Source organism: Arachis ipaensis, chromosome B03 (genome assembly GCF_000816755.2).
Source record: "Arachis ipaensis cultivar K30076 chromosome B03, Araip1.1, whole genome shotgun sequence".
In the NCBI taxonomy this organism is placed as follows: Eukaryota; Viridiplantae; Streptophyta; class Magnoliopsida; order Fabales; family Fabaceae; genus Arachis; species Arachis ipaensis.
Genome location: NC_029787.2, coordinates 22,426,138 through 22,439,591, shown reverse-complemented (window position 1 = coordinate 22,439,591; position 13,454 = coordinate 22,426,138). Strand labels below are relative to the sequence as shown.

The window sequence follows — 13,454 nt, the reverse complement described above, 5'->3', positions numbered from 1 at the left end:
ACAACTCATACTTAAAAACGCACCGTTTCATGTTCCGAACTTTCCCTCTGAATTTTAAAAAATAAAAATAAAAACTGGATATTTTTTTTTTTTTAATTATTTTCCTGGTTTTCAGCTGAGAGACCAAAGAGCAAAGACTATCGCAATTGAGACAAAATGCTACAAAGGTTTCGTTCCTTCAAACAACAATAACTTCGACGAGTGAGGTCTAAAGGGTAAAAATTGAATTTTGGTCGAATCAATAATCATATTCTAACATGAAATTTGGTCTCAAAGAAAGAACTTTTGGTTGGTTCAAATCATGATTATTTGCAAGCTATACACAAATACCAACTATTACTTATTATTATTATTATTAGTCTTATGAGTCATTCACATGAGAGTTTGCTGCAACTCGCACAACTCTGCATCAAGAAACCAAAACAAATCAAGCAAATCCATTCAATTCTGATAACCAATGGTTACCTACTTCACAACCCAAATGCACCATCAAGCCTCAAATGGAAGCGCACCCAAATCTTCAATGCCCTTATTAGAGGCTACCATTGTGGTGGTTTCACACACAAGGCTATTGTCCTTTTCACACACATGCTTGCGAACCAAGCTTCACCAAACAGCCACACTTTCCCTCCAATCCTCAAAGCTGCCACTGCTGCTACTTTCCCTCCTCATTTGGGCACTGCCCTTCACTCGCAGGCCTATAAGCGCGGCATTTTGTCTGATCCCTTCGTAGGGACCACCCTTGTTGCCCTCTATGCAAGAAAGAATGACATTGCTGCTGCACGCAAGGTGTTCGATGAAATGCTACAGCCGGGCCTCGTTGCTTGTAATGCTATGCTCAATGCTTTGTGCACTAATGGGGACACAGAAACTGCTTTATGGCTCTTTGATAGCATGCCAAACAGGGATGTTGTATCTTGGACAACAATTGTGAATGGTTTTGCATTGAATGGGAAATTTGGTGCTGCAATTAATTTTTTTGCAAAGATGATGCGTCACCGGGATGTGTTGTATTGTTTGGTGAAGCCTAATGAGGCTACTTATGTGAGTGTGATCTCTTCATGTGCCAAATTAGATGGTAAACCAGCTCTTGATTTTGGAAAGCAAGTGCATGGGTATCTGGTGGTGAATGGTAGCCTTGGAGTTTTTGTTGGAACTTCGTTGATAGATCTCTATGGGAAAATGGGTTGCTTGAATTATTCTATTAATGTCTTCAAAGTAATGATTTCCAAAGAGGTCTGCACTTGGAATGCAATGATTTCTTCACTTGCTTCAAATGGTAGGGAGAAAGTGGCTCTGGATATGTTTGACAAGATGAAGATGGAAGGGTTGAAACCAAATAGCATTACCTTAGTAGCAGTTCTTATAGCATGTGCTCGAGGGAAATTTGTCAGGGAAGGATTGGAGCTGTTCCGATCAATGTCAGACGACTTTAAAGTCGAACCAGTAATGGAGCACTATGGGTGTGTGATTGATCTTTTGGGTAGGGCAGGGCATTTGCAGGAAGCAGCTGACATCATAAGAAATATGCCTTTTGAGCCTGATGCCTCCGTATTGGGAGCGTTTTTGGGTGCATGTAGAATTCATGGAGCAATTGAACTTGGAGAAGAAATAGGAAGAAAGCTACTTAAATTGCAGACACAACATTGTGGTCAATATGTGTTGTTGTCAAGCATTAATGCTGAGAAGGGAAGATGGAGTCATGCCTTTGATCTAAGGAAAGAAATAACGGAGGCTGGTATTCAGAAAATTCCGGCATACAGTATGGTTGATCTGACATAGTTTTTTCTTCTGTTTAGTCTGTGCTGTGTACAATAACTCAATAAGGTAACAAATTTTGATTTCTTCGTAACATGAATGTAAACATTGAGAAATTTATTTATATAACTGTCTGGCGTTTGACCAGAGTTTTGCCAACTGAATATAAGTTCCTACATGAAACATATAAGATATAGAGATCTAAGATGTTTCGCATATTAAACTGAGAAGCTCTTTCAAATAAATTTAAAGTATTGAATGCTTACCAACATCAAAACTAAAAGTATTGAATGCTTACTAACAAGCACACACGCATGCTGAAGCACAGGCAGAAGGAAAAAATTATGAGTGGGGCTTTAAGAAAAGAATTGGAGAAGAGGCAGCAGCTTCTTACAGCATACTTGTAAGTAATGAACCATCTGCTGTGAGTTTATCGATAATGCGCATTTAAATCAAGATATTTTAAGTTTAAAACATCTGATAATCAACAACTTGTTGAGAGAACTGATTCTGGAGATATATAGTCCTGCTTTTATGTGTTTAGTCCATCTCCATATGTATTTGATTTAGCAGCAATAATGAAACTTAAGGCCTCAAGCGAGAGAGCAAGAGCCTCTTACTCACACACTTACAGGAATCAGGGTCCAAAAAGGGAATGGAGACAAAAGGCAGTTGTCATTGGTACTAATACCATTAGGATGACAGGTTTTTCCCGAAATACTTTGTACTATTACTTCTTAGGAATGTAGTGGTTGTTGAAAAGCAACATACGAAATTTTCTTTCTATAGAATATATCAGTTGATTACATGTTGATAAATTTGGATGTCAGCTGGTTAGGATTTATTCTTACATATGAATGAATACATATCTGCACTAACTTTAAATCAGGTTGTGCAACAGTATAGAATATTGATACATGACTATGGAAGTACATTTTTATTTTTCACTCAGATTCAACGAAATGCCATTCAGTACTCCCTTAACTACAAAGAAATACCCTATCTATAGGTGCATAAGGCATATTCGTGGTTCAATTTCAACAGATAGCTAGATAAACTTAGTTGCTAGATTTGGCTCTCTTGCTTTGCAACCACTAAAGCCTGCTCTGGTTCCTTCTCCTCTTCTGGTTCTGCCACCAGCAATGCCTGCTGGTCTAACTTGTCGTCCACCTGTGCTTCCTTGTCTTCAAGTTGTTCCACCACTTGTGTCCGAAAATATTTGAATATTACGAGCAAAATAAAAGCTGCAAAAAAATAATTACTTGATAAGCAAAAATTACACAAAGTTGTCAAATGCAGATGTGAATTAAACTGTCCTGAAGGCAGCAGATGATACTCTAAGAATCACTGTCCATCGAAGGTAAACATTGTCTTGATACATATTCAAGTTAGATGAGATCTTGATACTATTAATGCATCTTTTCTATTTTACTTCTTTCAAAGGCCACATTTATCCTTATGAAGAAGGCTGCAAATGAGTTACCTGTGAAGACTCGAGTCTTTACTGTAGATAGATTCCAGAAGGTTATCAATGCTGATGCTACCACGATCTTCTTATGAGTGCAAGCATTCCATGTGTCCAACAATCGTGATTTCAAGCACTCAGCTGCGGACAACATAAAACCATATCTTATACAATGCCGAGAGCGACAGAGAATATCTTTGTAATTGGCTGGAATAATGCATACCTCTCTGGTTTACTTGAGCAGAGTAGCTAGAATAGAGCTTTGGGACAATGAAGCTGACAAAAAATCCTGATTGTATAGATTTAATAATTTAGCAAGATATGTATGCATTGGCAAATGTAGTGAAAAATTAAGACATTGATCATTCATTTCTTGAAAATGTTATAGAATTGGTGTACTTACCAATGGCACACAACCTCCATGTTGTAATGAGATGGCCATACTCTGCTCCTAGTAAAAGAAAAGGAGCAACCTGCAACCAGCCATTCATAATTACTACTTTTGGAAACTTTTTGAAAAGCGTTAGAATGATTTTTTGAAATGAAAACTTTTCTGAGGACGATTACTTTCAGCGTCATGGATGGCTCTCCTGAGAACAGCTCTCTAGTCTTTGAAATGGCGAAATTGAGAGCAGGAAGAATCAACTTTGCAAGGTGTAAAATATCATCTTCATTCAGCTTGCCTTTACTCCTTTTCTCAACCTGGTTCCTGAACACAAGCATACAAATTTTGAGAGTACAGCCAACATTAGTAGATATATGAAGAGAAAGAAACATTGTTGTGAAAGTAAATTTTCATACCTTTGACAAAGTGAATTTGAGATAAAGGAAACTCCCAACAACAGAGTTGCCAGTTGTGATATGGCCGAGAAAATGCTGCAAGTACAAAGCACAGAAACCTCTTAGAATTTTCCGATCGAGTTGTATTATTTGTAATCACTTTCGATGGACACCAACCCAACTTATTCTCTTCTACAATCGTCCCATTCATATGCAACAGGGAAGAGAGTAAGTCGACTTGGTGTCCGAAGAGAAACAAGTTTTCTCCTAGGGAGAGAAGTTGCATACTACCTGAAGTTCAGTCCTTTAGTGAAGCAAGAAGACAAGAAACAAAGAGATCCAAAACCAAACCATAGGGTAGTCTTTGATACATCTTTCCACATGATCAAATCATTCATCCACTGCCCAACACTATCTACTAGATCACCTCCATTATCTTCTTCAGCTTCTGAACACCAAGGAAATCACATATAAGTTACTCTGCATATATTTAACTATCCTATCTTCACAAGTATAGCTCTGAGATTAGTTACTCCCTTTGATTGAAAACCTCATAACAGTGATCAAGTAAAATCTCTTTTATAGTGATGCTATTTGGACCAATTAATGTAAAAACAAAATAACAGTAAAAAATGAAAGGTAAAATTGTAACAAAGAATAAGTAGCCATTACTTGGAGATGAAATTGAAGGGGGCACAAAAGGGACCAAGCTAAGTCTCTCCTTCTTTGATCTTCCACTATGCCTTCGCTTCCTCTGCTTCAAAACCTCATCCCCAAACATCGCAACATCCTTCTCTTCCTTGGTCTCAATCTCGGACCGCCGCCTCGACCTCCTAGAGTTCCTTGGCGATCCCAGCACCCCACGGCTCTTACATCTGCGCCGGAGCCCAGAATTAACCTCTGGCAACTCCTCTGCGGCAACAGCAGGCGAGTCGAACCGCGGCTTGGACCTCCTCGCAGGCGAGGGGGAAAGCAGAAGCAGCTCCCTGATTGGAAGACAGTAACTGCCACCTTTACTTTTCTTAGCAGAACCATTTGGAGACCTTAGAAGAGACAACGCGGAAGGCGACGAGGACTGGGGTGGCGGCTTCAAATTTGTTGGTGAGTGAACGACATCAAGCGAAATCCGAAGCGGCTCTGCAGTGGGTCTTCCGTTTTCGTCGACGCGAGCCAATCGCGACGAAGACTTGGATCTAGATTTAGAGTCAGCAGAGTAGTAACGGTGGTAGTAAGGGGGTGCAGAAGGTTCCATGAATAAAGTTTGAGTTGAATTGAATTGAAGTGAGTAATTGAGTAAATGAGCGTTTTGGTTTTTGTGAGTTGCCAAATTTTGTTGAGCCACATTGATTCATGGAAGTAACATATTTGTTTTGGCGGTGTTTGTAGTAGCCGTTGGAGAAAGACGCAAAGGAAAATAGTGTGTGTGCGTTCTTTTGTTTCTTTCTTTCTCTCTCTCTCTCTTTTTGAAAATCTGGTGGGATGCTGCGTTAGTGGGGCCCTAAGCTTTAACGGTAGGTGCTAAAAATAGTTTTTTTTTTTTTTATCTGTAAATAAATGAATGGTTAATGGTGGGGTTTAATGTCACATGACCCTCGAACAAAAAATATTTGTTACCATGTGCCACGTGATGGGCTTTTCCTTTTGTTAAACATTAAAAAAATTCCCTTAGGGTTCAAACCCAATTTATTTTTCATATGAAAAATTTCATTGTGTTTTTGCTCAATATTAATATTGAGGTATTTTACACATTTGTGGGTGTAGGCTCAACACGCAAAGGTCGTAGTAGATAAGGTTCGTCAGTAGTGTGGCAGTATCCTACCAACATGCGGTAGCCATGTTGCTTTTGAATTTAACAAGCTTTGCAAAAATTTTTGTGCATTTTCGAAGAGCTGCAGCAACACGGAGTGGGCGTGTTAGAGATAGTCTGTATATAGGGGACAACTCCTTCTTTCAATAAGCAAGTATAAAGATAAAAGTAAGACTAGCCATCAACCTTCTCACACACCAGGTCATTTTCCTCACAAGGTAAAACCTCTATCCTTACTTCACAACCATCCCTGACCCACACATTTGACCCCAAGACCTTCACTGACTCAACGTCACAGAACCGAGATACACAACATTTTACCTGCTCACTCACCCAACTACAGGGATCACCCTCTGTAACAACAACCTTAGCCTTTTCCATTTTTTGAAAAATAAACAAAGAAAAACAAATACTAACAACCCACAAAATCCGGACGAGTTATCTACAGCTCGGATCCACACTCACCAAGTCAAAACTAACCTCGGCAAACGAGAAAAATTTCAAAACAAACTCCAACCGAACAACCTAAAACGTCTATATAAACAAACAAGTAACTCCGGAGTAAAACAGGTCACATGACTCACTCTGATCTTCTTATCATTAATTCTCTTAAACCATATTCTGATTTGAGTGTCGAAGTGCTTTTTGCAGGTGCTCCCGCGGCGGTATTCTAACCAGGCCGACGTATAACTCTTCCGCCTGAACACAGTCATCAGCAGAAGGAGTCATCATACTTCGACACCATACGCACGGAACATTTGGCGCCCACCGTGGGGCCTGAAGTTTAAAAAACCCCACTAAGTTTAACTCTCTTTTAAGATTTTTTGCTTTTACACCTTCCTTTTTCAGGATCGCTAATCCCGAGGATGGCTAATAATGGGGTCTAGCAACTCACACAAGCAAAACTCCTGGCTCAAATTGCTGGACTTCAGGCGGAAGTTCGGAAAATAGCCGAACTGTCATCCGCCAACAAGGCTGGAAAGCATGAAGAGGGAAGCTCTGAAAATCCGACTCAAGGCAATTCGGACCCCCCCTAAGCATCACCCCGCCAAAGGAGAAGCTGACCTTGGACAACCCTTTCTCGGAAGAGATCACAAATTTTCAGATGCCGAAAAACTTTGTATTGCCTACATCCCTGGAGCCATACAAGGGGTTTGGTGATCCCCGCGCTCACATTAAGAAATTTCAATCTATGATGTTTTTTAACGGCGTCAATAATGAGCCCATACTTTGCCGAGCTTTTCCTACTTATCTTGACGGTGATGCATTACTCTGGTTTTCTAAGTTGTCTGCAAGTTCAATTTCTTCTTTTGAAGAGCTGACGAGATCTTTCATCGATTATTTTGCCGCATCAAGGATATATGTGCACGGATCAGACTACCTAGGAACAATCAGACAAGGACAACACGAAAGCCTAAAGGACTACATGACTCGGTTCGCAGAAGCAATCATGGAGATTCCAGATTTAGACCCTGCAGTCCACCTACACGCCCTTAAAACCGACCTCAAACCTAGCAAGTTCCGAGAAATGATCGCAGTAACCAAGCCAAACACCTTGGAAGAATTCTGAGAAAGGGCTGCAGGTCAAATGGAGATCGAAGAGCTTCGTGAAGCTCAGAGAACAGACAAACAACCAACCAGAAGAGAAGAAGAGAAGACTTTCAAATCATCAAGTAACAAGGAATGGAAGAAACCTTTCAAGCTCACACCAAAATTCAATACCTACACCAGATTCAATACCAAGAGGGAGAACATAATCAAGGAGATTCTCAACGCCAAGATAGTAAAACCCCCTGCCTGAGTAGGAAGTTACCAAGACCAGCAATTTGTTGACAGGATCAAACACTATGCATTCCACCAGAAGTATGGACACACGACGGACGAATGCGTAATAGCCAAGGACTTGCTAGAAAGATTAGCCCGGCAGGGACTTCTGGACAAGTATGTCGAAGGACGAAAAAACAGGAAAAACAAACAAGATCAAGATGAGCATCCAACAGAAAAGAAAAAAGGGAAATGGATAGCCCCGAATCCACCAAGAGGAATAATAAACTGCATATCAGGAGGATATGCAGGAGGAGGCGAATCAAGCTCGGCCCGAAAATGAAGCTATCGAGCAATGCTAGCAATTGAAGGAACAATACCTACGATAAAATGGGATATAGTAGAACCAGGGATAACCTTCAGTCAATCCGACCTAGCTTCACCAGGCCCAAACCTCGACGATCCAGTAGTAATTTCCATCCAAACAAGAGAATTCCTGGTAAGAAAGGTCCTCTTGGACCTAGGTAGCAGCGTCGATGTACTATTTTATTCAACTTTTCAAAAAATAAAACTATCTGAAAAGCTATGCAACCTTCATCTGGAGAACTGATTGGGTTCTCCGGAGAGAGGGTCCCAATAAGGGGCCACATATGGTTAAAGACAACAATGGGGAACACCCCATTATCAAAAACTATTGATGTCCAATATCTCATAGTCAACTACCCCAGTCCTTATAATATTATCCTTGGAAGACCTGCCCTGAACAACTTCAGAGCAGTAGTGTCTACTTTATATTTGTGTGTCAAGTTTCAGGTCCAGGGTAGCAAGATAGCGACAGTATACTCAGATCACCAAAAAGCTCGGCAGTGCTACAATGCAAGCCTGAAGAGGGCCAGCACAACACAAAAGCCTCGGCAAGAAGTGAAAGCAATCCACAGCACATCTGAAGTGTTGTCTCTAGCTGAACTTGATCCCAGGAATGATTTCCAGGAAAGACCTCAACCGGTAGACGACCTCCAGAAAGTTCCTCTAACCAGAAAGGCAGACCAATTCACATACATTGGCCGAGCTCTTGAAGGAGAGGAACAATCAAAGCTGATAAAGGTGCTACAAGACAACGCCGACCTATTCGCCTGGACACCAGCGGACATGCCTGGAATAGACCCAAGGGTCATCTGCCATAAACTTGCTATCAATAAAACAATTCGACCTATTGCCCAAAAGAAAAGGAACCTCGGAGCAGAAAAGGTGAAAGCAGCTCTTGAAGAGACTAAGAAGCTCCTCAATGCCGACTTTATCAAAGAGATCCGCTTCACCACGTGGCTCTCAAATGTGGTAATGGTAAGAAAGAACTCAGGTAAATGGCGAATGTGCGTCGACTTTACAAATCTTAATAAGGCTTGTCCAAAAGATGCTTATCCATTGTCTTGTATTGACAAACTGGTAGACAATGCTTCAGGATATAAAAGCTTAACCTTCATGGATGCATACTCTAGCTACAACCAGATCCTTATGCATCCAGAAGACCAAAGCAAAACAGCTTTCATAACAGAACATGAAAATTTTTGTTATAAGGTAATGCCATTTGGCCTAAAGAATGCAGGTGCAACATATCAAAGATTAATGGACAAAGTCTTCCACCAACAAAGAGGTCGGAACATGGAGATCTATGTAGACGACATGGCGGCAAAGACCCCATCACAAGGCTCACACTGCGACGACATACAAGAAATTTTCAAGCAAATCCGAGCATATAATATGAGGCTTAATCCAGAAAAATGTGCATTTGGGGTCTAAGGAGGAAAATTCCTAGGATTCATGCTGACCTCCCAAGGAATTGAAGCAAACCTAGAAAAATGTGAAGCTATTCTCAACATGGCAAGCCCAAAAACAATAAAAGAAGTACAGCAGCTCGCTGGAAGGGTGGCCGCACTATCACGCTTCCTCCCAACAGTAGCAAACCGATCATATCATTTCTTTCAAACCATCTCCAAAAACAAAAAGTTCAACTGGACAGAAGATTGCGAACAATCCTTCACCAAGCTCAAAATGATCTTGTCATCACTGCCGATTCTCAAGAAACCAGAGGCTGGTAAACCATTATATTTATACCTCTCAATTTCTAAATGTGATATAAGTTCTGTTTTGGTTACTGAAACAGGTAAGACACAGAGCCCGGTATACTTTGTCAGTAGAGTGCTACAGCCAACAGAGATAAGGTACTTGAGGATAGAGCAACTAGCATTAGCACTGGTCACCACAGCAAGAAGGCAACAGCATTACTTCCAAAGCCACACAATAGTGGTAAGAACAGACCAACCTTTGAGGCAAATTCTAACAAAGCCCGAGATTGCAGGACGCCTGACTAAATGGTCTGTCGAACTTTTCGAGTTTGATATACAATACCAACCAAGAAAGGCTCTGAAGTCATAAGTGCTGGCTGACTTCATCTCGGAAATGACAACTGAGGAACAACATATCAAACAAAGCTAGAAGTTACATGTAGATGGTGCATCAAACCGAGAAGGAAGCGGAGCAGGGGTAATGTTAAAGGAAGGAGACAATATCATAGCCGAACAATCAGTGCAATTTACTTTTACAGCAAGTAACGACCAAGCAGAGTATGAAGCCCGGCTTGCCGGACTAAGACTCGCTCAAAACTTACAAATACACCAACTCATAGTCTACTATGATTCACTCTTGGTAGTACAACAAGTTACGGGAGAATTCCAGGTAAAAGATCCTTTGTGAGAGAAATACTGGCTCATAACAAAGGATCTCATTTTAAAGTTTGATAAATTCGAAATTATACATGTTAATAGAGAACAGAGTATAAGGGCCGATGTGTTATCTAAACTAGCCACCACCAGGTCAACAACACACACACCAACACTTTCACAATTAACACTTGAAAAACCGAGCTTTGAGCTAAATTATGTGTTGAGTATTACACAGGTAAGAGACTAGAGGACCCCTTTTCTCGAGTATATCAACACAGGAACTATTCCAAGAGAGGAACGAAATCCACAACTCTTTTGAAGGAGAGCAAGCTTTTACACAATAGTCGGAGGCAACCTATACAGGCGAGGACTCTCACAACCACTCCTCAGATGTATCAGCAAAGACGATGCCGAAATAGTAATGGTGAAAACACACGAAGGAGTATGCGGAAACCATATCGGAGGCCGCGCATTAGCTGCTAAGATCCTAAGAACGAGGTACTATTGGCCAACGATAATGAGGGATTGCATGGCCAAAGTCAAAGCATGTGGCAATTGCCAAAAGCACGCCACGATCTCAACAACACCAGCTGAGAAGCTGCACACTCTAGAGGTAAGCTGGCCTTTCGACAGATGGGGACTAGATATTCTCGGACCCCTCCTGAAAGCGCCAGGGGAGGTAAAATTTCTTTTGGTATCAATAGACTACTTTTCAAAATGGATAAAAGCAAAACCCCTCGCACGAATAATAGCTGAAAAGGTAAGGTCTTTCCTTTGAAAAAATATCATATGTCGCTATGGTGTACCAAGAGAAATAGTCTCCGATAATGAAAGACAATTTACAGACCGTAACCTCGTCTCTTTCTTACAAAATTTTAACATAAAACATCATTTCAGTTCGGTCGAACACCCACAAATGAATGGACATGTGGAATCGGCTAACCGAGTTATCTTGAAGGCTTTAAGAAAGAAGTTGGACGATGTCAAAGGCGAATGGGCCGACCTTATTCCTGAAATTCTATGGAGCTACAACACAACAGTCCAATCGGCAATAGGGGAAACCCCCTTCAAACTGGTATACGGAGCAGAAGCACTCATACCGGTGGAAATCAGCACGCCAACTCTGAAAGCCGAGCTATATAATCAAGACAAAAATACCAATACAAGGGCAACCGACTTAGATCTAATAGACGAAGAAATAGAAATGGCAGCAATAAGACAACAAGCAATGAAGCAACTCATACAAAGGCGACACGATAAAAAGGTAATTCTCCGAACATTTGAACAGGGGGAACTCGTCCTTCGAAAGACAGAGGAAGCCAGGAAACCTCAAGCTCATGGGAAGTTAGCAGCAAATTGGGAAGGCTTATTCCGAATCCGCAAAGTTCTCGACAAGGGAGCATACCAACTGGAAACACTTGCAAGGGACCTAATCCCAGGAAACTGGAATGTATCCTCTCTGAGGAAATATCAATCATAACATGTATCAGAACGAATGAAGGTACTCTTTTTCCCATTTGAGATTTTTTTCCAGAATAATAGGGTTTTACTCAAAGGGTTTTAACGAGGCCGGACGCCACATTACATCATGTAAACGACATAATAAATTCGATCAGTTCTAATATCAATTCGCAAAACATCATACTATAATGACATCTATGTCATTCATGCAAACTAGATCAAACCAATATCTAATCCAAAAAGTAAACCGAGCTTCATACTCGGCAAAGTCAAAACAGACAAACGCCATAAACCTCGGCAATGTTCAACAAAACACATCAATGTCAAATTTACAAACAAGCAAAATAATAAGCTAACAATAATTTCATTCTATCTTGTCTCCAATACTTGAGCTTTCACTCTATTTCTCAGCCTCATCATCAATCAACTCCCCATTAACAATAATCTTTGTAGCGTCAAGCTTAGCAACATCAACCTCAGGAAACAAAACTCGAATCTGGAAGGCGGCCCGATCAAAACCTTGAGCGAAAGCCTCATAAACTTCATTTTCCAGCTCCTTCACCCAAGCTGCTAGCTGGCTGTTCAGCCTGTTCTCAGACTTCAAGGTTTTAGACTCCTGGGAAACTGACAACTGAAGCCATTTCTCCTCGATAAGCTCGGTCTCTTTTTGTTTAAGAGAGGATGAAAGCTCAATAATCACTTTCTCCTTCTCCTAAACAGCAGAAGATAGCTCAGCAACACTAAGGGACTCTTTCCTCTCAGACTCAATAGCAAGCTCCTGAGCCCTACCTATGGCAACAATCCGAGCGCCAATCACCTGAGAAAGAAACTAATCAGTAGATAACCAAAAAAAAACAAATTGGAAAACAAATGTACAAACAAAATACCTGGAGGAAACGACTGGTTCCGGCTCGCCCAACTTCATCAATCATCTTCAAGTCCTCAGGAAAACGACACAACTCGTCGGCAAGAGTTGTGAAAGGAAAAAACCTCGACCACAAGGATTTCATATGATCGTCATCACGGTACCCATGAAGCCTCTTTTGAGACTCATAGGCGGATTCCACGATCGCCAGGTTATGAGAATCTTCCTCCTTACCTTCAACAACCCCAGCATCTTTCCCACGAGTCTTTCCCCTCTTTCTTTTTTGGCGAGGGTTCACCTCGGACTGTACGGCAACATTACCACCCTCCTTATCAGCATTAGCGGTCGACCCCTCTTTCTCATTCTTTTTTCTTTGACTGAAAAACGATTTCAACCCAGTAGTAGTAATTGTGGGAGCCTTCTCAGCTGCAAAGATACACAAAAAACAAATATCAGGAACGACTATACCATCATAGCAAAAATCATTACCAAAACTAATTACCTAGGTAATCCAAAACGGCTTCTTTATCTGAATCCCACTTTAACAACTCCGCAATAGATAACAGTCCTTTAGATTCTAACATTTCTAACAAAAACTCCAAGACAATATTATCGTCGGACACCCTATCATCAACATCAAGCACCGGGGTAGGCTCAGGGGACCAAGAAACAGGAAACCTCTCCTCTAAAAACTCATTCAGATAAAACGGAAACTCCTCCTCAACGCTTCTAATTTTCACAAACATGGTCTTAAAATTTTTATAAGAAAACTTATAGAGAGAGAAAATAGAACGACGGGGATGGCTACTAAGGTTCACCTACAAGCCACGTCTA

The 13,454-nt window shown here is 40.9% G+C and overlaps 3 protein-coding genes across 5 annotated transcripts; 2 read left to right on the top strand and 1 right to left on the bottom strand.

Annotated features, from left to right (window-relative positions):
* On the top strand, window positions 21-3,342 carry LOC107632611 (putative pentatricopeptide repeat-containing protein At1g10330). 2 transcript variants are annotated; one of them, XR_002359009.1, is made up of 4 exons: window positions 21-1,827; window positions 2,087-2,161; window positions 3,058-3,118; window positions 3,202-3,342. XR_002359009.1 is itself a non-coding variant. In XM_016336278.2 (2 exons), the coding sequence occupies exon 1, from the start codon at window positions 364-366 to the stop codon at window positions 1,780-1,782; it is 1,419 nt and encodes a 472-aa protein (XP_016191764.1). In that variant the 5' UTR covers window positions 21-363; the 3' UTR covers window positions 1,783-1,827; window positions 2,087-2,616. The 2 variants fall into 2 exon arrangements, 1 of the variants encoding a protein (XP_016191764.1); XM_016336278.2 differs by lacking the exons at window positions 3,058-3,118; window positions 3,202-3,342 and having other exon boundaries at window positions 2,087-2,616.
* On the bottom strand, window positions 2,527-5,416 carry LOC107629830 (reticulon-like protein B17). Of its 2 annotated transcripts, XR_002359010.1 has the most exons (9): window positions 4,676-5,416; window positions 4,295-4,451; window positions 4,025-4,099; window positions 3,791-3,932; window positions 3,627-3,696; window positions 3,447-3,512; window positions 3,242-3,364; window positions 2,670-3,002; window positions 2,527-2,613 (listed from the first exon to the last, which is right to left on the bottom strand). XR_002359010.1 is itself a non-coding variant. In XM_016332740.2 (8 exons), the coding sequence occupies exons 1-8, from the start codon at window positions 5,253-5,255 to the stop codon at window positions 2,824-2,826; spliced, it is 1,392 nt and encodes a 463-aa protein (XP_016188226.1). In that variant the 5' UTR covers window positions 5,256-5,416; the 3' UTR covers window positions 2,573-2,823. The 2 variants fall into 2 exon arrangements, 1 of the variants encoding a protein (XP_016188226.1); XM_016332740.2 differs by having other exon boundaries at window positions 2,573-3,002.
* LOC107632612 lies at window positions 8,160-9,371 on the top strand. The gene has a single exon (XM_016336279.1). It carries the CDS (start codon window positions 8,160-8,162, stop codon window positions 9,369-9,371), a length of 1,212 nt encoding a protein of 403 aa, XP_016191765.1.

Bases quoted from the DNA above. Each gene is read 5' to 3' on its own strand.
- LOC107632612 (XM_016336279.1), top strand. From the start codon at position 8,160: ATGCAACCTTCATCTGGAGAACTGATTGGGTTCTCCGGAGAGAGGGTC.
- LOC107632611 (XM_016336278.2), top strand. From the start codon at position 364: ATGAGTCATTCACATGAGAGTTTGCTGCAACTCGCACAACTCTGCATC.
- LOC107629830 (XM_016332740.2), bottom strand. From the start codon at position 5,255: ATGGAACCTTCTGCACCCCCTTACTACCACCGTTACTACTCTGCTGAC. The intron at 3,513-3,626 runs GTAAGTACACCA...CTATACAATCAG, and splicing joins ATGGAGGTTGTGTGCCATTG to GATTTTTTGTCAGCTTCATT. The intron at 3,365-3,446 runs GTATGCATTATT...TGTTGTCCGCAG, and splicing joins TGCTCAAGTAAACCAGAGAG to CTGAGTGCTTGAAATCACGA.